This window comes from Aphelocoma coerulescens, chromosome 15 (assembly GCF_041296385.1).
Source record: "Aphelocoma coerulescens isolate FSJ_1873_10779 chromosome 15, UR_Acoe_1.0, whole genome shotgun sequence".
NCBI lineage: Eukaryota > Metazoa > Chordata > Aves > Passeriformes > Corvidae > Aphelocoma > Aphelocoma coerulescens.
The window spans coordinates 12,955,099-12,979,534 of NC_091029.1; the positions used below are offsets into that span (position 1 = coordinate 12,955,099).

Consider the following 24,436-nt stretch of genomic DNA (forward strand, 5'->3'; position numbering starts at 1 on the left):
CAGAAACGCGGCTGGCCCCGCTCCCCGGGACCCCACACAGGGGCTGGAGAGGGGCTGGCATCGCCCACCCTGCGCTCCAAAGTGGAGGCTCCGAGGATGAGGAGCGTGGGACCCTCCAAGGGCTGATGCTGTCATGGACTCCGAGCCCTTCCCAGACCTTCCCCCGATCCCCAAATCACCTCCTTCCTCTGTGCCGCGGCTCCCAGGGCTCCCTCCACGCTCTGCCACTGCCCGAGGCGCCGCTGGAGCTGCTGCCGGAGCCCCCGCAGGACGTGGAGAGCGCGGCTGGGGGAGAGCAGGGATGGGCTGCAGGAGCCGGGAGGGAGGAGGGGCAGCACGGGCCGGACCCCCGAGTCCCCCTGGGGCAGCTCCCGCCGAACCCCGAGCGCTGGGACCCACCCGAGGGCTGCCGGCGAAGAGCCCGGTCCCACGGCACTGCTGGGGCGGCGGCCGTGTCCCCATGGGGCCACTGGAGGGGTCCCCACGGCCGGGGAGCCCCCAGCCCCCCCTGGCCCCGCCGGCTCCCGTGGGCGGCTCGGGAGATGCTCCCGGCGGACGCTTCTGGCAGCGCGATCCTGGAGGAACAGGGAGAGGGATCAGAGCAGCACCAGAGCCCCCGGAGCCCACTCAGCCTCTCCTAGGAAAGCTTTGGAGCCAGGGCAGAGCTTCCAGGGGAATTCTGGAGCCCCCAGGGCTGAGCAGAGGTTTGGCAGGAGCAGAACAAGCACGGAGACATCGCGGGGCACCTCCTCTGTCCCCTGAGCCACCCCGAACACAGTGCGTGCCCCCGACACCACTGTCCCCACCAGCCCCCTCTCCTGGAGGGGGGGTCAAAACCTCTGCGTGGCCTCAGAGGAGCGGCACATCTGGGCTGCTGTGCCCCCCCGGCTGAGCCCCCTCCCTGCGGACCCACACCCCCGGCTCGGTGCTCGGCTGTGTCCTAGCGGCTGCCTCGCATCCCCCCCGTTCCCCTCTCCCTTCCCTGACCTGCTCCAGGGCCTCCTGGAGCTGCCGAAGGGTCTCCACCTTGTCCCTCTGGAGCAGCCCGTGGAGCCGGTGCAGCACCCGCAGCCTCTGCTCCAGGAGGGCGCGGCTGCCCCGCTCCAGCTCCCGCAGCCTCTGCAGGAGAACCAGAGTCGCGTCACCCCTGGGGCTGCCCAGGGCCACCCTCCAGGGCCTGGAAGGCTCTTCCCAAGGGCGGTGGCCAGGCAGGACACCCAGCTCCCTCCTGGCTGGGGTGGCACCACCCCATCTTTGATGCCCATTGGAAAAGAGCTGGGGTTTGGTGGGGTCAGTGCCCAGGAATTCTCACCCCAGCATCAAGCCCTGCCTGCTTCCCTGCCCTTCCCAAAATTCCAGCTCTCCCTGCCTCTGCTGGGGCTCTCCAGGGACCTTCTGACCAGTCACCTCAGTCTGCCTACAGCCACAAGGGTGGTTTTCCCAAGAAATTCTTCTCCTAAAAGCCTCAGTCCCTCAATAAAAACTCCCTGTGGATAAATCCAGTTTGGCTCTTTGGGAATTTGGGCAGCACAGAACATTTCCCATGGGATGTGCATGCCTGGAAAAGGGGCTGAGCTGCTGACAGGGGTGTGATGTGTGTGCTCCTTCCCACGGCCCCTCCGCTGTGATTTTGGCCCCTCTGGAAAACCGGGAGAGCGCTGACCTCCAGCAGCTCCAGTTTCTCTTCTTGAGGAGTCGCTGTTTTCCTTTTCTCCTCTTCCAGCCACTCCCGGCCCACACAGGCTCCCTGCCCCTGCCAAGACTGGAAAATCCCCCTCGTTTCCCATCCCCACATCTTTGCCTCTCCCAGGAGCCGGCTCTGGCCCTCCCATCACACCCAGGAGCAGCAGAGCCGTGGCCGTGCCAGCACAGCCCCCCCGGCCTGTCCCTGCCACCCGCTGCAGTGCCAGGCCAGCTGGGCCCTGCTTGGGCTGTCTCGAGGTCACCTCACCATCCTCTGCAGGTCCGTGTGGCACCGGTGATGGGTGTCCCAGGTGTGTCCCAGCAGTGCCAGGCCAGCCCTATGCCAGGGACACCGTCACCACATCCCCGGTCACACCACGGCCCAGCTCTGCCCACGGGGTGCCCCTTCCCTCTTGGGCTTCCAGTGCCACCCTCTGCTCCAGCCTCGGTGCCAGACCCGTCCCTGGAGCCCCCATACCTGGCTCTGTCCCCTTGGCTCCGAGGCTTGGCACCAGATCCCAGCTCTCGTGTCCCCTCCTGGCTCCTCCGCAGGGACCAGCGCAGTGGCACCGGCAGCCCTGCCACCCCCTGACATCCAGGAGTGGGGTCACAAACCCATTTATCCCTTTTCCATTGCATGTCCTGGCCACATCCCGCTGCTCTCCACATCCCAGCAGGACACAGAGCCAGGAGCATCCCTGCATCCATCCCTGCCCCCCCCCCCCCGTGCCTCCTGTCCCAGCCAGGGCTGTACCCGTGGCAGACCCCAAGCCCCACACCCCAGGGTCGTACCTTGTAGGGCAGCCCCACTTCCTGGTCCCCACCTGGGGACACAGGTGACCCCCATCGCCCAGGGGCTCCCACTGCTGTGCCAGCACCTGCGGGGAAAACGGCATTTGGGGGAGGGGGGAGCCCACAAACCCGCAGAAACCCCACAGGCAACTGGGGCTGGTCCCTGCCACCGTGTCCCTGGCCCTTCTGTGCCCATTCCCCGGCTTGTCCCAGCCCTGCACCCTTCTCCAGCACCTCCCAGTGCCCCACGGCCAGCCCGGACTCACTGCTGCTGCTGCCTGCTCCTGCCCTGTCCACCTCATCCACAGCAAAGGCAACATTCCCTCCACGTCTCCAGAGAGCTGGTGGCTCCTGTCGCCTCATGCCCAGGGCGGGATGTCCCCTGGGCATGGCACTGCTGGCCCTGAGAAAACTGCTGCCAGGAGAGCCTGTCCTTGTCCCAGCCCTGCTCCTGCCAGCAGAGATCCCTGGAGTTCTCCAGGAACGCCCATGCGAGGCCACGGCCGACAGGTCCCCATGGGGAGAGTCCCTGCGGCCCAGGGCTGGCTGCCCAGAGGGGACTGGCCCGGGGACCCCCCAGGCCATCCCCGCGTGGCTCTGGCTCAGGCGGGATATCCTCGCTCCCAGAGACTCCAGGCTCTCCCTCCTCCTCCGGGACGGAGCCCTGTCCTGCCAGGAATGTCTGCCTGGCTCCATCGCCAGCTGTGGCTGCATGTCCAGGCTTCTCCCTGCGGGGAACAAGGACTCCTCCTGCCCAGGATGAGCTCCCTCCGTGGGCACGTCCCCAGTAAGCTCCTCCTGGCACAGCAGGGGCTCCACCATTCCCTCCCAAAAGCTGGCAGCGAAGTCCTCGGTGCAGATGGAGCTGGAGCTGCTCCGGTGCCCCGGGCTGGGTTGGGAGCCCAGGAGCTGAGCCCAGGAGTGCTCCTCTTGCCGTGGGACAGGGCTGTCTCCCCGGGCACAGCCGGCACGGCGTCCTGCCAGCTCTGCAGGGAACAGCAGAGCCATGAGCCCACCCCGGTGGGAAGGAGCCATCCCATCCCGCTGGATCTCAACCACCTTGGAGGGGCCGGCAGCTCCTGTTCTCATCAGGGAGTGCACCAAAGCACAGACACTGAGCACAGCCCACCCTCTCCTGCAAGATCCTCAACTGCTTCCAGTAGGAAAAGCCACAAGATCATCTTTATTTTCATTTTAAACCCGGCTCAGTTTTGACCTTAATGATGCTCCCAGGGTCAGCACAGCTCAGCGGTGGGGGCAGTGACAGGGATGGCTGGCAGCATCCAGGATGGGGCAGGGATGCTGGCAGCTCTTTCCAGGAAGGAATTTTCCCTAATACCCAATCTAAACCTCCCCAGCATAGCTTGAGGCCATTTCCTCCTCTCCCTGTTCCCTGGGAGCAGAGCCCGACCCCCCCGGCTGCCCCCTCCTGTCAGGGACTTGTGCAGAGCCACAAGGGCCCCCCTGAGCCTCCTTTGCTCCAGGCTGAGCCCCTTTCCCAGCTCCCTCAGCCGCTCCTGGGGCTCCAGCCCCTTCCCAGCTCCCTGATCCTCTGTTCCAGCTTCATTCCCAGCCAGGCCTTGCCCTGCAGGAGAGCTGGCAGAGGGGGCTGGGGGGCAAAGCAGAGCTGAGAAAGCCCCAAAGTGCCCCGTCCCCACTCACCGGCCATCCCGAGCCAGCGAGGACACTGTCGGGATGGATGTCACCGTCCCTGCTGCCACCAGTGCTCAGCACAGCCACCCCTGGGCGCTGCAGGGAGCAGAGCAGGGAATGGGGCAGGAAATGGGGCACTGCCAGATGTGCTCACCGGGGGGGACAAGGCAGGAGCACCCCGGTGCTGGTGCTGCATCTGCACCCCCACAGCTCAGCCCCGCAAAGGAACCCCCTCTTCCCATACCCCTCACCTGGATCTGCCGGGCATCAGCAGGGTCCAGCTCCAGGATCCTGAGAGGAGAAAAGAAGCGCTGAAGGTCTCAAAGCCCTTGGGGTGGGTCAGAAATCCCCAGGGGGGTTCTCCAGTGGGGCCAGGCAGGGCGGGCACCACCCTGAGCTCCCAAACCTCTGCGAGCTGGAGGGGATGGGACAAGTCCGTGCCGGAGCAAAGGTGTGCTGGCCCAGGTGTGCTGGTCCAGGGCTGAGTGAAGGTGCTGAGACCGACCCAGCTCAGCCCAGCCCAGCCCAGCCCGGCCCGGCCCGGCCCGGCCCAGCCCGGCCCAGCCCGGCCCGGCCCGGCCCGGCCCAGCCGCCTCCGGAGCTGCGGTGCCAGTGGGTGATGGGGCACGGGGGTGTTTTCCCTCAGAGCCAGGACATCGGCACTGGAGCTGCACCCGGGAGCTGCGGGTCCCCAGTGCCACCGCCGAGCCCAGCGCACAGCGAGGGTCACAGTGCCGGGGTCCCGACCGCAGCCCCACTCACCTGGGGCCGGCAGAGAGGAGGCAGGAGCGGGCCGGGCAGGGCTGTGTGTCCCTGTCTCCTGGCAACATCCCGCAGGGACCGGTCTCGGCCTGCCCGGATTCCCCACCCGCCTCCGCAGCCCCTGCCCGGACCCTCCTCCAGCTCCCCCGGGCCAGCTCCTGCCCCACACGGCGTCCCCTGGGGCAGCTCCTCCCCCCCATCCCCAGGGAATCTCCGTGCCTCGGCAGCTTCCCCTGAGCCACCTCTGCTGCTCCTCATTCCCCGTTCCTCCTCCTCTGGGCCACCATCTTCCCCCTTGGCCAGGCTGCCCGGGGACATCTCCGCCCCGATGATCTCCTCTCCTGGCCCATCTCTCCCTCCCTGGGCAACCCCTTCCTGGTGCTCCTTCAGGCTGTTGCTCCAAGATAAATCTCCTTCCCTGCTCCTGCTTCCCTGCACCTCCTGCCTTGGACAACTTACCCTGGATCACCTCCCCTCCTGCCCCTCAAACACCTTCCCAGGACCATCTCCTCCCCTTGGCAACTTCCCCCCCAGATCCTTCTCATTCCCTGAACCACCACTTCCCTGGACCTCCCTGCCAAAAGAGGCAACCTCCTCTTTTGAGCAACATTCCCTGGATCTTCTCCTTCCCACACCACCTTCCAGGACCCCTCCCCGTCCCCCACCCCTTGTCCGTGTCCCCTCTCACACCCAGAGCTCCTCCAGAACCCACCACCTGCAGCCCCGGGGAGCCAGCGACCACCTCAGCACCGCGGCTTTTAAAACTCCCGAATCCAAGTTTTATTTCCGTGTAGGAGAAGAGGGATCACTCACAATATATTATTGTTCAAAAAGAAAATACATTCAACAGCATTTACAGTGGAATGACATTAAAATCCTCGAGGAGGAACAGAAGGACCAGGAGATGGTGCTCTGGTTAAGTGCTGCTGAGAAGATGATCTCTGGAAGATGGAGCGATTTTTTTCCATTAGCCTAAAATCCGGGGGATTTCTGGGTTGGGGGTGCTCCTCGTGCTCCCCCGCGCTCCGTGGAGCTGTGCAGGGTCTGTGATGGCGATTCCCAGACGGATGTGGCAATGGGGGCACAGCAGAGAGGACCCCTCGGGGCCCCAGAGCCCAGCAGGACCCTCGGTGCCAGCACTTCGGGAGCAACATCCCGCTCCCTGCTCTCCTCCGCCCGGGAACACCCTGATCCAGCTTGGGAACAGCCTGTGCTGGAGCTTCTCCCCGCTCCAGCTCCCGGGTGACACTTGCATTGACACAGCAGAAAGGAAAGTAAGGCATTCTGAAGAGCTCCATTTCAGCCCATTTTACAGACCCCATCGGGCCTCGCGTGGGGAAAATCCCCCGGGACACTTCGGTGCTGCCACAACCCCAGGCAGCGGCATCAGGGATCAGGGTGGAGCATCCTCTCTCTCCCAGGCAGGACACCTGGGCAGGACACAGGCAGCTCTCCACAGGCTGAATCCCAGGCTGGATCATTTAAGATCAGCCTACCCAAGGCAGGGCAAAGCTCCAGGAAGGAGTGAACACTCTGGAGCAGCTGCTGCAACACTCGGCACACTGGGAAGCAGCTTGGAACACCCCACTCCCAGGAATCCCTAGTGCCGCTCCTCAAACCCCAAACACATCGTTTCCAGATGGAAATGTCTCTGGAACACCTTTTCCATGCCACAGGAACAAGCTTTGGAGCAAAACGTTGCTTCCCTGCAATGGGAATCAGTCCATCACCATCACCTGAGCTCGGGGACGAGCCGAGGGGAATCGTACTCGTGCTGCAAAAACTCAGACAGACCCTTCTGTCTTCATCATTTTTCATCTATTGTGTACCATAGAAATTTAAGCAAAATAATTTTTTATATATTTATATATATATATGTATAAATTAGAAGCAAATAAATAAGATTAAAGGGTGCACTGAGAGCAGCGGGGGCTGCCCCGCACCACGGTGACGCCGTGGGGACTGTACACTGTGGGGTCACAGGGATGGAAGTGCTGGAAGCTGATCAGGAGGAAACTGATGGATGAGGAACCTGATTGCATAAGTGTCCCGTGTGCAGCCTGGATATTCCAGTTACCGTTGCCTCAAGGTTCGTTATTGCTAATTAACTTCCACATGGGTGTGACGGGCCTGGCTCGGGGCAGCCCCAGAGGCAGGGTCAGTGTGGTTTGATGGAGAGCTGGAGAAGGAGACAGCAAAAATGGGATGCAGCAGGGCCAGTGCAGGTCTCCAGGTGTCCCTGCTACTCCCTGGCCCAGCAGATCCCATCTTTGGGATGCTGCCACCTCCTGCTTCCCCTCGGTGCTCCCGGTCCTCGCCCGTCACCGACAGTGCTCGCTCCGCTTCTCCCGGTGCATCCCGGGCCAGGCAGGGTGATGGTACCCAGGAGGGGAGAGGGGGACGGGAGGTTCCCTGCCCTGACAAACTGGAGCTGCTCCAGGGAGAGACCAGGATGAGGGAGGAGAGGAACAGGAGCCAGGAGAGGGATGGGAGCTGGGAATGGGCACTGGGGTGCAGGGACCCTCCAGACTCCCCATGCCAGGGACTGTGCCAGGCCTGTCTGGCTGAAGGGGAAGACACTGGGCAGGGAGATGCAGGACCAAGGCTCCATCCCAGCGGCACCATGGCATCTCTCCCCTCCTCTCCCCATGGCATCAATTCCCTCCTCTCCCAGCCGGCATCAGGCACAGCTCAGCAGGGAGATGCCCATGGAAAAGCCGGAATCGAGATCCAGCCCCCGTGTGCAGGGATATGGAGCAGGGACGTGGAGCCGGGAGAGTCGCTGGGATACAAACTCTCCCCTGCCTCTGCCCGGCATTCCCAGCCTCGCTGAGGCCATCTCCCCCTTCAGATGTGGTTTCAGGAAAATCAAAGCAAAACCTCACTCAAACCACTCCCACATGATAAAGACAGGCCCAAGCTTTGCCTGAACACATCCAACTGCGGGGAAGCGGCTCCAATGCTCTTGAAAAAAACAAAAACCGGGTCAAAAACCCCAAAGTCACCAGCTGAAATATCCTACTTGGTGTTACTGGGATGAGTGGGCACTGTGGAACCACCAAGAGCCTCTGGGATCAAGCGCCGCGGCCCCTGGGGACAGTTTTCCAAGCAGAGTTGAACGTTCGTGTCCGTCTTTGAAGGAAGCCTGAACCAGGAGCAGGATTTGTGTTTTTTAAAAAAATAATTCCATGAAGTCCACACAGAAATGGGGTCCCAAAAAAAAAAAAAGCAAACCCCAAAGAAAATGGCAAAGAGAAGAGCTCACACAAGCACGGCATTCCCACACCCCGGGCATCTTTGGAAGTCGACGTCTCGGCCGCCGGAGCCGAGGCGCTGGAGGATATAGGCAGCAACTCCTGACAGCAATGAACATCCTCAACCCAACCCAGCTCCACGTGTCCTCGTTCCTAATTAGTCGCTGGAAAAGCCATCATTAAAAAAAACAAAAAAAAAAACCCCAAAAAACCAAACAAAAACGAAACAAGAAAAAAAAAACAAAAAAAAAACCCTCCCCAAAAAAAAACAGATGCTATTTATTAGTGCGTAAAAAAATAGGTTTGGAATCCCTGTTTGGATCTCTGCATGTATTGACTCTGTGTCGGCCCGGCGGGACGCTGCTGGCGTGTCCTCGCTGTCCCTCGGGCTGTGCCGGTGTCCCAGGGGTGGCCCCAGAGCACTGGGGGGCTCAGAAGATGTCGGGGCACACGCTCCAGTCCTGCTTGTCCTTGGCCTCCCAGTAGCCGCCCTTGTAGACGCAGATCAGCTCCCCGGTGACGGCGTCCACCTTGCGCTCGAACCACAGCGGGATGTACCCCTCGTAGTCCTTCCCTGGCCGGGCAGAACGGGGGTCAGGGGGGCTTCTCCACCCGCAATCCCACAGCTCCCACGGCTGCCCCAAGGGCCAGGACTGTCTCTTGGTGCTCTCAGAGCTTGGGGGCTGATTTGAGCCCAGCCCTGGGGGCTGATTTGAGCCCAAGCCTGGTGTGGTCACCACGGCCAAGGGAGGACTGGCCTCCAGAGGGACAAAGTGACCGGTGGGACATGATGGCCAGGGACACAATGACCAGCAAGGCAAAGCGGCCAACAGCCCTCCCTGCCAGAGCCCACTGCCCCAGAAACCCAACCAGCCCCCACAGGTGCCCCAAACCCACCCACAAGAGTCCCCCAGAGCCGCCCTCCCCTTGCAGGGTCTGTCCTCCACGCTCATCCCGCAGCACGGGCAGCGCAGTCCCTGCATCCCGAACCATCCTGAACCATCCCAACCCATCCCAGAGCACCTCACCTTCCTCCAGGGCCTCCACGGCCTCAGCCTCCCTGCGCCGGCGCACGGCTCTCTGCTTCTCCTCCAGCCTCTGCTTCTCCACGTTGGCCTCGTCCCAGCGGCCGCTCTCCATGAGCCGCTGGTCGGGGCGCAGCCGGCTGTCCGTGGGTGCCACGCGCTCCTCGGGCTCGTTCAGCGTCAGCGCCAGCTCCGAGAAGAAATACATGTTCTCGGCGTTCTCCCTGAATCCAGAGAGCCTGGTCAGGCACAGCCCCCCAGCCCCACTGATCCACCCCTGCTGTGCCAGCCCTGGGGTGGCAGCAGGAGCAGGGCAGGGCCCGTCCCCTGTGCTGGTACTGCTGGGGCACCTCCAGTGCTGGGGCAGCTCTGGGACCCTCCTGACAAGAGAGACCTGGAGGGGCTGGAGCGTGTCCAGGGAAGGGAACGGAGCTGGGAAGGGGCTGGAGCCCCAGGAGCGGCTGAGGGAGCTGGGAAAGGGGCTCAGGCTGGAGCAAAGGAGGCTCAGGGGGGACCTTGTGGCTCTGCACAAGTCCCTGACAGGAGGGGGCAGCCGGGGGGGGTCGGGCTCTGCTCGCAGGGAACAAGGGATGGGATGAGAGAAAATGGCCTCAAGTCACACCACAGCAGTTTTAGATTGGATATTAGGGAAAATTCCTTCCTGGAAAGGGTGGCCAGGTGTTGGAACAGGCTGCCCAGGGCAGTGGTGGAGTCCCCATCGCAAGAGAAAATCCCCAAAGCAGGGACTGTCTCTTGGTGCTCCCAGGGCTCAGAGACCAATTTGAGCCCAGCCTTGCCGTGGTCACCACGGCCAAGGGAGGACTGGCCTCCAGAGGGACAAAGTGACCGGTGGGACATGATGGCCAGGGACACGATGACCAGCAAGGCAAAGCAGCCAACAGCCCTCCCTGCCAGAGCCCACTGCCCCAAAAACCCAACCAGCCCCCACAGGTGCCCCAAACCCACCCATTAGAGTCCCCAAAGTCACCCTCCCCTTCCAGGGACCCGTTCTCCCACCTCAGAAAAAGCCACTCTGCCCCACAAGTTCCAGATGTCCTCAGGCCTGAGCACATGAGCCCCCCCATCCCGCAGGGCCCTCGGCAATCCCATCCCCATCCCAATCCTGTTCCATCCCACCCCAGGGGACTCACGGCAGCGGGTACTTCCTCCACAGGACCTTTGGGGACAGTGTCTGGTAGACAGTTTTCTGCTTGCCCTCGGTGCTGGTGCTGCCGTGGCTGCTGTGGACGATCTTGGAGCACTCCATCTTCTCATCCCATGTGCCAGACATGACGTAGTGGGCTTTGCCATCGGCGTCACTCACCACCCCCGTCACCTGGCAGGGGGACACGGCTCTGGTGGCATTTGGGAATGCCCAGAGGGACAGCTTCCCCTCCAGGTGCCCAGCTGGATGTGGTGCTGTATCTCCTGGGACATCCCTGGCCTTGCAGCAGGGTGTCCAACCCACCAAACCCCTCCCAGGTCTCAGAGCTGCAGCTCCGGCACATCAGAGCCAAACCACGGGACACGGAGGTGCCACCCAGCCCTCCCTGCTGACCCACATTGGAGGTGTCTGAGCAGACCCTGGGCCCCGTGCTGGGGCTCATCCCAATGGAACTGGGAGCCTGGAAGAGCCAGGTCTGACCCCTGAAGGAGCAGGGTCATCGCTGGATACTCACCTTGCGGGGGACATCCCTGGAGAAGTAGCTGTAGGGGGTAAATTTCAGCTGGCATTTATCTTTGGACTTATGGTTAACAATCTCTATTTCACCAGACTGGATAAAAGACACAGAACCACAGCAGGGAGAGACAGAGGAGGCGTTAGTTGGAGTGCAGGCACAAACCACCACCGGGCACAGCAGCACCCGTGGCTGTCCCCCCACAGCAGCCACCCCCAGCACCTGCTGGCCTCGGGAGGAGCCATGAGGAGCTCCAGGAAGCAGCTCCCATCACTGCCAGGGAAGCACAGCCTCCCACTGTGGCAGCAGCGTGTGCCCTAGGAGGGCAATGCTCCTCCAGCCCCCCAGAGCCAGGCAGGACCTGTCCCCTCACCCACCTGGTCGATCCAGAGCTTGCCCACGATGATGTTGTGCACAGTGGAGGTGACTTTTCTCCACACATAGTGATTCCCACTGGAGTGGAACTCCAGGTGGATGGCGCCTGTGGAGGGAGGAATGATCTGAGCTCAGCAGGGGCAGATGTGCCCCAGAGCCCACCACCAGCACTGTGCTCATCCTCAGGGCCAGCCCTCTCCCTGAATCCCCCAACCAGGTCTGGCTCTGGATTCATCCCTCCCTTAGTCTGCTCCAGGAAGGGAGGTACAAATCCTGCCAGGTCCTCTGCACTCTGCCAAAAACACTCATTTTAAAAGCAGGTCAGAAATGTGCTTCCTGGTTGATTCAGGCACTCTGGGAATGTTGCTCAGCCCAGGGACAGGCAGAAGGAAAATAAAATGCTGAAAGGAGGCAGTTTATTGCACTTGACTGGCAGGGAAAGGCTTGAAACAGGCAGCAAGTTAACTTCAAACACCATGGAAGGGGAAATCATTTCCTGGGCAAGCAGGGTATTTCCAAAGGAAAGGAGCCTCCCTTTGCAGCTGGCATCGTTTCCACTTCCAGGGCAGACGTGTTATAGTTGGATCACTGGATCAGGAGCACAAATCTGGGCTCCTTAAATTGCCTGGGGTGGAATTCACTGAGCCCCAGGTGAGCCCAAGGAATTCCCAGAGTCCCAGGGGAGCCCAGGGGATTCTCTGAGCCCCAGGTGACTGCAAGCAATTCCTAAGGCCCAAGGACCCAGTTTCTTTTAACTCTCAGGTTTTGCATGAGCAGTGCAAGGCAATAACCCCAGAACCCACCACCTACCCAGCGGCATGATGGAGAGGTATTTGCCCCTGAACTTGCTGGAGATGGTGATGTCCTGCCACAACGTCCACCCTCGCCTGGAGTACACGTGGTGGGCGGCTGCCGGGGGGTGGTGGCTCACCTGGGGACAGGAGACACAGCCCGTGAGGACACGGCCACCGGAGAGCCCCGCTGAGTGCTCGGAGAGGTGACAGCTCCACACCAGCTCAGCACTAAGGATGCTCCAGGCCCTGGACACCACATCAGCTTTGGCATTAAGGATGCTCCTGGCCACCACAACCTCGGAGGGACCCAACATGCGGTGCCCTGGCAGCAAGGGGAGACACGCTGGGATCCTGCCAGGATTTGCTAAGGCTCATTCCAAAGCATGATCCATAAAACCTTCACTTGAGCAACCACCGCTGCGAGATCCTGCTGCTCCGTGATCCCAGGACACGGCCCTGCTTTCCTGAGATCCTTGTTAAGAAACACGGATGTGCTGGCACCCCAGTAATCCCAGTGGAACAGCACCTGGGAAACCCCAGAGGACACAGGCCCTCAAGTTGTCCAAAACACACAGCAAGAGTTTGGCTTTTCCCTCACACACACACCAGGCTGGAAAAGCGGCCACAGCACCCTAAACCCAGAGAGTGACTTGTTAGAGGATGGTGCTCACATCACCCTGCCCTGGAAAAGCTGCCCAAAACAAAGGTGGGAGCAGGAATATCCCAGGCAGAGGGATCTGCCCTCAGGCAGGGTCTCAGCTGCTGGCACAGCCTGGCACAGGCACCCAGCACCGGCACGCACCGACCCCGGGCCCGCAGCGCAGCCGGAGCTCCGGGATGATTTCCCTGCTGTAAATACAGGCTGAGCGCCCCGGGCTCTGAATTACACACACGGGCAGGGCCAAGGCCTCGCCATTAAATCCCAGTCAGCAGCAGCAGGAAATCCTATTTGGATAACTGGATTTCAGGCACTGGATTATCACTGCTTGGCTGGGTGCGTTGGCAGGCTGGGAAGCACAGGCAACATCCATGGAAAATTCAGAGCAGCGGGAAAGGCGTCTGGAATTGGTCAGGAATATCAAATTTGGGTGCAAAGAGAGGGAAACTGGGACCAACTGGAGAAAGTAATTCCAGGCAGGTTATTTATTTGGGAGGGAACAGGGATGGAGGAAGGAGTATGGTGAAGAGGGGGGGTGAAAGAGTGAGAACAGGGATGACAAAGTTTGGGAATGATGCAGTCAGGGGTGTCCGGCAGTACTGGACAGGCAGGATTGGGAATAATGTGGTCTGAGGTGTCCAGAGGTACCCAACAGGCAGCCCTGGGCTTGGCACCACAGCTGGGATGGGGCTGATAAATCCACCCAGGAGTTCCAGCTGCAGCTCAGGAGGGTCAGGGTGGCTGCTGGCTAAGGGATGGATCCTGGCAAGGAATCATCCACTTCCAATGGCCCAGGCTAAACCAGGTGACAGACCAGGAACTGCTGCCAGGCAAGGGGAGGTGAAGGTGTGACACTGCTGAGCTGGGTGAACCTGAGCTCTGTGAGAGCCACAGGGCTGGGGTGGCTGAGGGATGAGGCCACCTCTGAGCCTGCTCCTGGGAGCAGAGCAGGCAGGGGGGCGGCACCAGGGCTCAGGTTGTGGCTGCCATTGTCCCACCTCACTCCAGATGGTCCAGGCTGGGATGGACCATGTGGGGATGTGCAGAGCTGAGTGACATCAGGCACATAGCTCTGGGGAGTGTGGAGGGACAGCAGAGCCAGGAATTCCGGGGATTATCTACTGCAGGACCTTCCTTGTGTCACAAGCACAGGGTCACACTGCCAGGAGACCCCACACAGCCTGTTCCCCATCACTGCCCAGAGGAGCACAGCCAGGAGAGGTGGGATGGGATGGGATGGGATGGGATGGGATGGGATGGGATGGGATGGGATGGGATGGGATGGGATGGGATGGGATGGGATGGGATGGGACAGGAGGTGACAGGAGGTGCTGTCCTGCCTCAAGCCAGCGCTCCACAGGTGTCCAACAAGTTTGGGCGCCCACTGCCAGGGAGGGCTTTGCCCACACCTGGGTGTCCTGTGAGGAGCTGGTGGCAGAGCCTGGCACTGCTGCAGCAACGGCTCCAAACCTGGGGATGAAGGGCCAAGCTCATCGAGTCCAACCTGTGACCCATCCCCACCTCGTCCTCAGCCCAGAGCACTGAGTGCCACGTCCAGTCCTTCCCTGGACACCTCCACCACCTTGTCCTTATCCCAATGCTAGGAGAAGAGCCCAAGGAAGGCTCAGGGAGATGCTGGCTCTCCTCCCACGGAGCCGCAGCCCTCACCTGCTCACAGAGAGATCGGAATCCCAGCTCCTCCAGGCGATCCAGCTCGAAGGTCTCCCCCAGGAGGGGGTTGAATGGCTTTGCAGTGCGGTGGACAGTGGTGGAGTAGGAGGACACGGAGAAGGCGGCCACAAAGCACATCTGCTCCGTGGAGCTCTCGCACTTCACCGCCTTGTCCAGCAGCTCGTGGTACTCCAGGTCCTCCGTGAGCCGCTGCAGCATGGACAGGGGCTCGTTGAAGTTTACCTGGAGGGGAACAAGGCAGGGTTAGGAAAGCAGCAGAGATCCCCAAAAGGCACCACCAAGGCCCAAGGATGGAACATGTGCTCTGCTCCCTGATCCGTGCCAGCCAGCACCAAGGGCTGGGGTGTGGGGGAGCCTGCTTATCCATCAGGGATCACCCCAGGTTATCACCCTGACCCCAAAATGAGCCTCAACAATGAGATCAGCTCCCTGCTGCCTCTCAGCCAGCAGCCCACCGGCCACAGGACAGGGATGTGCTGCTCCCCAGCCCGCCCTCATCGCCTCCTGGGAAAGCCATCCCTGTGCCACACTGACCCAGCTGCCCAGAAAACCTGGAAAAGCCCCATTTTGGGGTCTCCCTGCTCCTGGGACTCCAGTCCCATGACAGCACCCTTATTTTTCGCTCTGAAAATACTGAAATTAAAAAATAATTGAAAGTAAGGCAGAGCCTGGAAAAGTCTACTGCCTTTTTAGTTTCAGCTCAAAACAAAGAAATATATATTAAGAGGAGCAGATGGCTGAAGGATGGGAGAACCACTTCTGTAAGCCAAGTTAAATATTTCATAGTAACAAGAAAAAACAAACTCCAGATTCCAGGATTTTGACTTTTTTTAGATTCTTCACTCAGGGATTTAGCCTGTAAGTGGCAGGGATCTTACAGCATCACAGAAAGAGAAAGCTGGGGACAAAGAGCAGCATGAAAGAGCAAATCACTTGGGATAATTCTTGGGAGAGATGCAGAGAACAAAACCAGCAGCTGCATCCTCAGCACTGCTCAGGCAACAGGGAGCAAAACCCTTCCATGGGGGAAGAAGATGAATCCACCCAAATTCCAAATTCCTACAACTGCTTTCCTCCTTTTCAGTGCTGCAGGTTTGTTCCTTCAGAGGAACACCAAGGAGCTGTTTGCACGAGAGGTTTGTCAGTGCATCACATCCCTGGGAAGGGGATGGACCTCAGAAGAGCTCAGAGAATCTCAGAAATGCTCTTAATTCATCAGGAATCTCCCCCAAAGAACTTCCACGTGCAGCTGAGCTTGTGGGGTGGATCCTGGTGCATCTCTGGCAGGACCTTCCTTCTCATTCCACAGAGATCCTTCAGGATTTCATCGAATCCCAGAATGGTTTGGGTTGGAAGGGGCCTTAAATCTCATCCAGTGCCACCCCTGCCATGGGCAGGGACACCTCCCACTGTCCCAGGCTGCTCCAAGCCCCATCCAGCCTGGCCTTGGACACCTCCAGGGATCCAGGGGCAGCCACAGCTGCTCTGGGCACCCTGTGCCAGGGCCTCGCCCTGTTCCCTCCCAGGGAACAGTATTTTTTTTATATTTAATCTAAACCTACTCTCTTCCACACTGCCCTCAGGTTTGGACTCAAGCAGCTCCCAGGATGATTTGATTGATAGAAAAAGTATGAATTTCACATCCTGAGCTTATTCCTGTGCCCATCACGCCCTGATCTGCTGCTGCTGCAGAATTGGATGGTGCTGGGCTGTGCATCCCAGATGGAAACAGCACAAGGAAGAGACAGCTCATCACTTTCAGCCAGAACTCTGAGCTCTCACTCTGGGTCTTGTCTGAAGAGACAAAACACAACCAATCCAGCATCCCAGCCTCTGGAATGTGCTCCTTCCCCTTTATCCAGCCAAGGATGGACCATAAATAAGGCTCTGTGCAGGCCATGTGAGGGGCTGTTCCACACAGCTCCCCCAGCAAACCCCTTCTGGCCATCACAGGGAGCCTTTGCCCCCAGGGCTGAACCAGCAGCACCCTAAATCCTTGCCCCAGCACCTCCTTCAGCAAAAAGCTGCTCTCTGTAAGGAAAATGAGGCTCTCTGAGTCCCTGGGGTGGAACCCAGCCCTGGCTGGTGCAGGTGGGGCTGAGCCCTGAGTGTCCAACCCCTGGGGAAAACAGCAACAGCAACAAGGTCCCTTCTTCATAAATCCTCAGGGATTCACAGTGTCCTGCTTCCTCCATGCCTCTGCAACAGCTGGATTTGCAGAGGACACTCAGGCAACGTCCCCTCTGCTCCAGCTGGCCCTGGAGCAAGGATGTGCTGGAGCCAGTCCAGAGGAGGCCACGGAGGTGCTCCGAGGGCTGGAGCCAGGCTGGGAGAGCTGGGGGTGTTCACCTGGAGAGGAGAAGGATCCAGGGAGAGCTCAGAGCCCCTTCCAGGGCCCAAAGGGGCTCCAGCAGAGCTGGAGAGGGACTGGGGACAAGGATGGAGGGACAGGACACAGGGAATGGCTTCCCAGTGCCAGAGGGCAGGGCTGGATGGGATATTGGGAAGGAATTGCTCCCTGGGAGGGTGGGGAGGCCCTGGCACAGCGTGCCCAGAGAAGCTGTGGCTGCCCCTGGATCCCTGGCAGTGCCCAAGGCCAGGCTGGACATTGGGGCTTTGAGCAGCCTGGGACAGTGGGAGGTGTCCCTGCCCAGGGCAGGGGTGGCACTGGATGGGTTTTAAAGTCCCTTCCCACCCAGGCCATTCCACAATTTCAGGGTAAGCATGAGGGCTCTGCCAGCACAGAATCCAGTCCCTGGTGACAATCTCCTGTCCCTGCTCGGGGCTGCTGTGCCAGCACAGCTCAGGCAGGACCATCCAAAGCTGTACCCCAAACCCTGTGCACAGCCAAGAGCTGCCCAAACCCACCCCCTGTGCCAGCCCTGGGTGCCAAGGACACTGGGACTCACGGGCATGGGGATCTTGGAGAGCTCTTTGCCGATGCAGTTCTTCATGATGCTCCAGAGGTTAAGGCTGTAGTTGGGTTTGTCGGGAATGCGACTCCGTCTCCTTTTCCTCGGCAGGAGATCTTTGCCCGTGGACTCATTGTAGCTGCTTTGATTTGAGCTCTCAAAGACCTGTGGAAGCAACAGAAGGACCTCAGGTTTAAGCTGGACCCAACCACACCCAGCAGCTCCCAGGAACAGCAACCACAGCTCAGGAGACACCTGAGGAGCATTGCTGGAAGCCTGTTCTCCAGAGAAATACAGTACAGTTACCCCCCAACACCCTCCTGCTTCCCTCAGGAGATGTTTAGGATGCTGATGACTGCTGACATCTGTCTCCCACCCGTGACTCACAGAGGAACCACCACAGAGCACCTGGACCCAGCTGGAGGGTCCCTTCACAACATCCCCTCTGCCCTGGTTCCACCCCACCAGGAGCATCCCTCCCGCTCTGCCCGGCCAACTCACGCTGTCCTCCAGGTTCCAGTCCTCGGGGTGGCCCTCGCTGGCCCCGCTCAGGTTGCTGCCTGAGCGCCTGTGGGAAGGAAACAGCGGCTGGTGAGCACGGGAAAGGGCAGAGCAGGGACAGAACAGCCAGGGCTGGGGCAGCATCACCACAGCATCTCCCTGCACCACCCCAGGGGGCTGTCAGGAAGGGAAAGGGGTGACAGAGGCTGGGCACAGGGGTTAGGAGGGGATTCTAAGGATGCTCAGCAGGGGACAGGATGCTCTTGCCCCTGGGGGCACAGAGATTCTGCTTTTGTCACCAAGCCCAGTGATGTGACCATGGGTCAGACCACAGGTTCCTCCAGCCCAGATGTCCATGGAGGAGTAAGAGCAGGTGACAGCAGACAAAGGGCAGGGATGGATGGGATATTGGGAAGGAATTGCTCCCTGGGAGGGTGGGGAGGCCCTGGCACAGGGTGCCCAGAGAAGCTGTGGCTGCCCCTGGATCCCTGGCAGTGTCCAAGGCCAGGCTGGACATTGGGGCTTGGAGCAGCCTGGGACAGTGGGAGGTGTCCCTGCCCATGGCAGGGGGTGGAATGAGAGGAGCTTTAAGGCCCCTTCCAAGCCCAAACCATTCCATGGTTCTGTGAAGGCAAGGTGCTCCCTGCCTCTGCCCAACACCCCAAGGGATTTCCCTCCAAGTCCCTGCTCCCATCAGCTGAGGGGCAGAGGACTCAGCTCTCCCCCAGCACGGGCTGACACCTGCCCTTCCTCACCTGCTTCACTACAACTGGGGCTATCCTCAGCCTCGCTCCAGGAATGCAGGAGCAGCCGCACACAGGATGGACGCCTGGACAGAGGCTGGGAAAGTTTTGGGGGACATGCCCACAGAGTGACCTCATGGCAGAGGCTGCTGCAGGAAAACCGGCTCTTCCCAGCCCTTCCCACATTCCCAGGCAGGCCGGGGGTGGTACCTGTGGTGCTTGGGGTCCGCGGTTACAGTGATAAAAGCTGGTGCATCCTCCATGGCATCGAAGTACTCCGTCTCCTCATCTTCATCACTGGCCTCTCCTTTGGCAGACTGCACACTCCCTGCTGGCACAGAGGCACAGAAACACCCCGTGCTGCCGGTCACCTCCGGAGCCCACCGCGCAGGATCTGTCCCCACAGCCCCCACTGTGTCCCCGTCGCAGCCTGACCCCTCCTCTCCCACTCGCCCCACACCCCGAGGATGCTGTACCGATTTCCAGCTCCTAAAAGCCAGGATGTGCCCTGCTCCCCAAGCCAGGCACACCAGGCCACTCTGCCATGCTCGGGAGCACCCCCGAAAATGCCCCGAGGCTGCCTGAGGGTGACACGGGTTCGTCACTCCCGCGCCCCACCCGCGCCTGGTGTGGCTCCGCTCCCGCACCGCCCTGTCCGCCGGGAAATCCGGTTTGGATTGAAGCAGGAAAACAAAAAGTCACGTGTTTCAGGTGATGCTCGGAGAGGTTTCCCAGCCCCGCGTTTACAAACATTGCTCCGCTGCGGGGGGAAGGATCGATGGCTGCCGAACAGGCGCTGACCGAGCAGTCCCGGTGCAGCTTCCCTGCTTCCCCCGCCCCATCCCGGACAATCCCATTCCCTGCCTCATTCCCACACTCTCCACCACCTCAGGCGGATGGATTGTGCCTGTCCCCGCAGCCATTTCCACCCTGCCCTCCCCAGCTGCACCTCAGAGTTGTTTAGGCTGGAAAAGCCCTCTGAGAACATCAAGTCCGTCCACTCCCCCAGCACTGCTCAGGCCACCACTGACCCGTGTCCCCAAGCACCACATCCACACGGCTGCTAAAGCCCTCCAGGGATGGGGACAGGCCTGGACAACCCTTTCCACGATGAAATATTCCCCAATATCCTAACTAAACCTCCCTCGAGGTGACAGAGGAATGAGGATAGTGCCTGACACCACCATCACCCCCCCTCCAGCAGCCACTGCTCTCTCCCTCGGGTCTGTATTTCCTTTAAAGTGAGACCCAGCACTATGAGCAGTTTTTGCGGCTGTAACTAATGCTTCCCTGGGGGAAGGACATTTGGCAGGAATCTGCAAAGCTGTTAGATCGTATTGCAAACGAGCCCCGGCTGTTCCACTGCCACCCCCCCACGCAGCCAACTCAGCAGTGCCAGGGGACCCTGAGCCTTTTCCCAGTGCTGTGGCTGCCCTCCAGCACCCGGAGATGTGCCTGCCAGTAAGGGTTAAAGCTCCCAAAATAGCCTGGAATAGCAGGAGCGAGCTGGGGACACAGCCCTCTCTCCCATCTGTATCTTGGGGACATCCAAGTCCCTGAGCAAGGACAATTAGGAATAATTATGGTGTAATGGGATCCATTTAAAAAAATACCATGGGGATATAGGGCATTGCTTTGGGCATCCTTCCCATGGCTGGCAGCTCGCTGGGAACAGCCAGGCAGAATGCCCTGATCCATCCCAGAGGTCCCTGAGCAGCCCAGTCCCATCCCGGGGGTCCCCAAGCAGCCCTGTCCCATCCCAGGGGTCCCCAAGTGGAAACCCCTGGTCCATCCCAGAGGTCCCTGAGCAGCTCTGTCCCATCCCGGGGGTCCCCGAGTTGAATGCCCTGGTCCATCTTGAAGTTCTCCAGCAGCTCCATCCCATCCCGGGGATCCCCAAGCAGCCCTGTCCCATCCCAAGGGTCCCCGAGCAGCTCCATCCCATCCTGGGGGTCCCTGAGTGGAACACCCTGATCCACCCTGGAGGTCCCTGAGCTGCTTGAGGATCCTAGGGGTCCTCAAGCAGCCCCATCCCATCCTGGGTGTCCCCAGGCCACCCTCTCCCATCCTGGTCCCAGAACAGCCCTGTCCCATCCTGGGGATCCCTGAGCAGCCCTGTCTCATCCTGGGGATCCCAGAACAGCTCTGTCCCATCCCAGGGATCCCAGAACAGCCCTGTCCCATCCTGGGGATCCCTGAGCAGCCCTGTCTCATCCTGGGGATCCCAGAACAGCCCTGTCCCATCCTGGGGATCCCTGAGCAGCCCTGTCCCATCCAGGGGATCCCGGAACAGCCCTGTCCCATCCCAGGGATCCCTGAGCAGCCCTGTCCCATCCAGGGGATCCCAGAGCAACCCTATCCCATCCCAGGGATCCCTGAGCAGCCCTGTCCCATCCCAGGGATGCCCGAGCAGCCCTGTCCCATCCTGAGGATCCCAGAACAGCCCTATCCCATGCCCAGGATCCCAGAACAGCCCTGTCCCATGCCCAGGATCCCAGAAAAGCCCTGTCCCATCCCAGGAATCCCAAGCAGCCCTGTCCCATCCCAGGAATCCCTGGCACTCACCCTTGGCGGTGCTGGAGATGCTGGCGGTGCCCGAGGCCAGGCCGGGCGCCCCGCGGCAGGCGCGCTCCAAGCTGTTGTGCTGCTTGGCTAACTGCTCGATGGTCTCCTCCAGCCGGATCCGCTGCTCCCGCTCATGCTGCAGCAGCCGCTGCCATTTCCGGCTGTGGCTCTCGGCTAAGTCCAGGAAATCGCGGCAGGCCTGTGGCAGGAAGGGACAGCTCAGCTGGGAGGTGTCGTGGTACACAGCGATCCCGGGGCTGGTTCCCCAACACCCCCCTCCTGCTCCTCTCCCAGGAGCGTGGTTTTACCAGCTCCTGGAGCTTTGCTCAGTCCCCACACCCACAGTCCAGCTCTGGCCCTGCAAAGCTGAACCACCCCCGAGGACGCGGCTGCAACACGGACAACTGTCCATGGCAGCCTGGCCTGCCAGAGCCTGCCCACAGCCTGTCCCTGTCCCCATCCCTGATCCCGCTGGGGTCCTCAGGAGCCCAGGCTGGGTTCTCACAGCCCTCAGCCAAGCCCTGGCTCAAGCAGCACCTCCATCCCCAAATCCAACAAATAAGGAGAAGCTGGATGGGACAGTGGTCCCCGTGGTGACAGACACAGACAGGAGAGGATCACAGAATCATGGAATGATTTGGAGTGGAAGGGACCTAAAGATCATCCAGTTTCAATCCCTTGCCATGAGCACAGACACCTTCCAGGGACACTATCCCAGGGTGCTCCAAGCCCTGTCCAACCCGGCCTTGGACACTTCCAGGGATGGGCAACCACAGCTTCTCTGGGCTACTCAAGCCAGGAGCCAGCAATCCCCATGCTCCAAGAAGACAGAGGGGGAGGATGCCCAGTTTCTCCCCAGAGCTGCACATCCCAGGACAAGCACAGGCCCCTGCAACACATCCACCATGGCCAGAACCCCCCATTCCCTCCCCAATGATCCGAGGGGGCCCCCCAGCCGTGGGGACCCCACAGACGTGCTGGGCACAGGGAAGGAGGGCTCAGGGATGCTCCAAGTGAAGCCTTGCAGTACACACAGCATCCCCATCCTGGGCCACCGGGCAGGGGACAGCTGGGACACCACAACCCAGGCTGGCACGAGAACCTCTTGGCACTAAACCCTCCCCCAAAGCCCCCCAGGACTGGCATCACCCAGCCCTGGCTGCGCCGCATTCCCGGCGGGAGATTTCCGGGCGCAGGACATCCTCCCAGGGCCGGTGTCCCACACTGCCTCATCCCAGACAATGGTCTCACAGGACAGCCTGGCCCTCACAGCTCTATTTTTAGGTTATTTTCCATCTTGGATGAAACCCTGAGTTCCCGTGGCCTCGCTGCTTCCTTTGCCATCAGCGCCACATGCAGCGGAGCACGGAGGCAGAGCTGCTCCTCCCAGCCCAAATCTCTGCAAGATGTGACACACTGAACTTCTTATGTTTCAAAGTAGGAAAATAGGATTTTTATGGAAATTCTCCAGGAGCTGGCAATGGGCAACATGAAGGGAAATTAACTGTGCTTACGCAGCTCCTTGTCATACCAAGGAATTCCAATGGATAAAGGCTGGCTGAAAAACTCAAACCTATTCCAAAGTACTACAACCAGAGAGTTTTGGATGTCTGACAGACTTCCAACATTCCCAGAGCTTGCTTGTTTTCCATGTTTCCAGCTATTTGGGTTCCACAGATGATCTATCCAGCTCTTGGCAGGTTACTCAGCATTTGGGCTGCAGGTGGCACCTGAGGATCAAGGTAACTCCTGGTCAAGTAGCAGGTTCAGGGTTTCAGCTTCCATGACTTGCTCTGATTTTAGCAGGATTTGTCCAAGAAAAGCTCTAATTAATCAGTTCTTCATCAAACCTTTCCTCTGGATAGGAGCAGGATTTGAGACTCATCCAGGGAAAGAAGTTTTTCCTTTAAGGTTTTGCTTCACATACCCTTGGAATGTGGAAGGACCAGACCCTACATGTGCCCCCTCTATGCCCCCTTTGCTGCTTTTCCAACTGAAGGCAGGGAGAGCCGAGTCCTGTCCCACCAAATTCCTGGCTGTGCTCCCATCCTACATGAGATCAAAACCGGGATCAGTTTTGGGACCCTCCTGACAAGAGAGACCTGGAGGGGCTGGAGCGTGTCCAGGGAAGGGAACAGAGCTGGGAAGGGGCTGGAGCCCCAGGAGCGGCTGAGGGAGCTGGGAAAGGGGCTCAGCCTGGAGCAAAGGAGGCTCAGGGGGGACCTTGTGGCTCTGCACAAGTCCCTGACAGGAGGGGGCAGCCGGGGGGGGTCGGGCTCTGCTCCCAGGGAACAGGGACAGGAGGAGACGGAATGGCCTCAGGCTGGGCTGGGGAGGGGCAGGGTGGAATTCGGGAACATTTCTTCATGGAAAGGACTGTCCAGCCCTGGCACAGCTGCCCAGGGCAGTGCTGGAGTTCCCATCCCTGCAGGGATTTAACAGCCCCGTGGATGTGGCACTTGGGGACAGGGGTCAGTGGTGGCCCTGGCAGCACAGGGTAATGGTTGGACTCGATGATCTCAGAGGGTCAGACCAGACCCCACATTCTCAGGGCCATGTTTTCACCTCCTCCTCTGGAAACAGCTTAGCTCCTCCCCACCCTAAAATCCTTCTGGGAGCCACCCACGACCCAAAGCCCACGAGGACCCTGCCCTGGCCCTTCCAGGGATACCACCCTGGGCCAGCTGCTGGCTCTGTGTGTCCCATGGATGCACTGGGCTAAGAGGATGAAACCAGGGCAAGTAATGGGATATGGCCGTGACCTTCCCATCCCAGCCAAGCTCATTATCTGCTCCAAAGGCCCAGCTCCACAGGCAGCATGCACAGGAGTGCCCAGTTTGGCACCAAGGGTGGGAAGTGCCAGCTGCTCCCAGCTCAGGGGCTGAGCGCTTTAAAATGGGATCACCTGTAATTATCCTACTGCAATTAACCAGGGGCTGGAAGGTGGAACAGGGAATTAGGGGGAAAGGAGGTAATTACAGAGGAGCCACAGGGAGGCAAGGCTGGGAGCTGGGAGGAGAAATTGCTCCAGCAGCTGATGGGAGTCAACATCCTAATAAAGACCAGCAGGTAACACCTCGGAATGTCCCATCCCAAAGCTTCACAGAGGATTCCATGCTGCATCCCAAAGGGAAATCTGCACCAACAGGCTTCATTTACAGCCAGATAAAAAATACCCAAGTGATGGAGAACGGCTGTCAGCATTGCAGAGCGTGGGGAGGCTTTGGGGAGATGAGCAGGATGGTCCTCACGAGGCCACAGATCCCACCATGGGCTGTGGAGCTTCCATGGAGCAGGTCAGGACAATGCATGGTCTAGGCTGCATCCCACAATGGCATCCATGTGGAT

At 60.1% G+C, this 24,436-nt stretch overlaps 1 protein-coding gene across 5 annotated transcripts in view; it reads right to left on the reverse strand.

Annotated features, from left to right (window-relative positions):
* Positions 1–5,646: 5,646 nt before the first annotated feature.
* OSBP2 (oxysterol binding protein 2) overlaps positions 5,647–24,436 on the reverse strand; it is a 98,271-nt gene continuing 79,481 nt past the window's right edge. For 3 of the 5 annotated variants that reach the window (XM_069030622.1, XM_069030621.1, XM_069030618.1), the window contains 11 exons: positions 21,089–21,287; positions 18,734–18,854; positions 17,781–17,847; positions 17,277–17,444; positions 14,344–14,589; positions 12,034–12,154; positions 11,226–11,329; positions 10,849–10,944; positions 10,321–10,505; positions 9,173–9,393; positions 5,647–8,718 (listed from right to left, as the gene is read on the reverse strand). In XM_069030622.1, the coding sequence (XP_068886723.1) occupies positions 8,576–8,718; positions 9,173–9,393; positions 10,321–10,505; positions 10,849–10,944; positions 11,226–11,329; positions 12,034–12,154; positions 14,344–14,589; positions 17,277–17,444; positions 17,781–17,847; positions 18,734–18,854; positions 21,089–21,287 (1,671 nt within the window). In that variant the 3' untranslated portion in view covers positions 5,647–8,575. The remainder of the gene's footprint in view (positions 8,719–9,172; positions 9,394–10,320; positions 10,506–10,848; positions 10,945–11,225; positions 11,330–12,033; positions 12,155–14,343; positions 14,590–17,276; positions 17,445–17,780; positions 17,848–18,733; positions 18,855–21,088; positions 21,288–24,436) is intronic. The other 2 variants (XM_069030623.1, XM_069030619.1) reach the window with 1 other exon arrangement.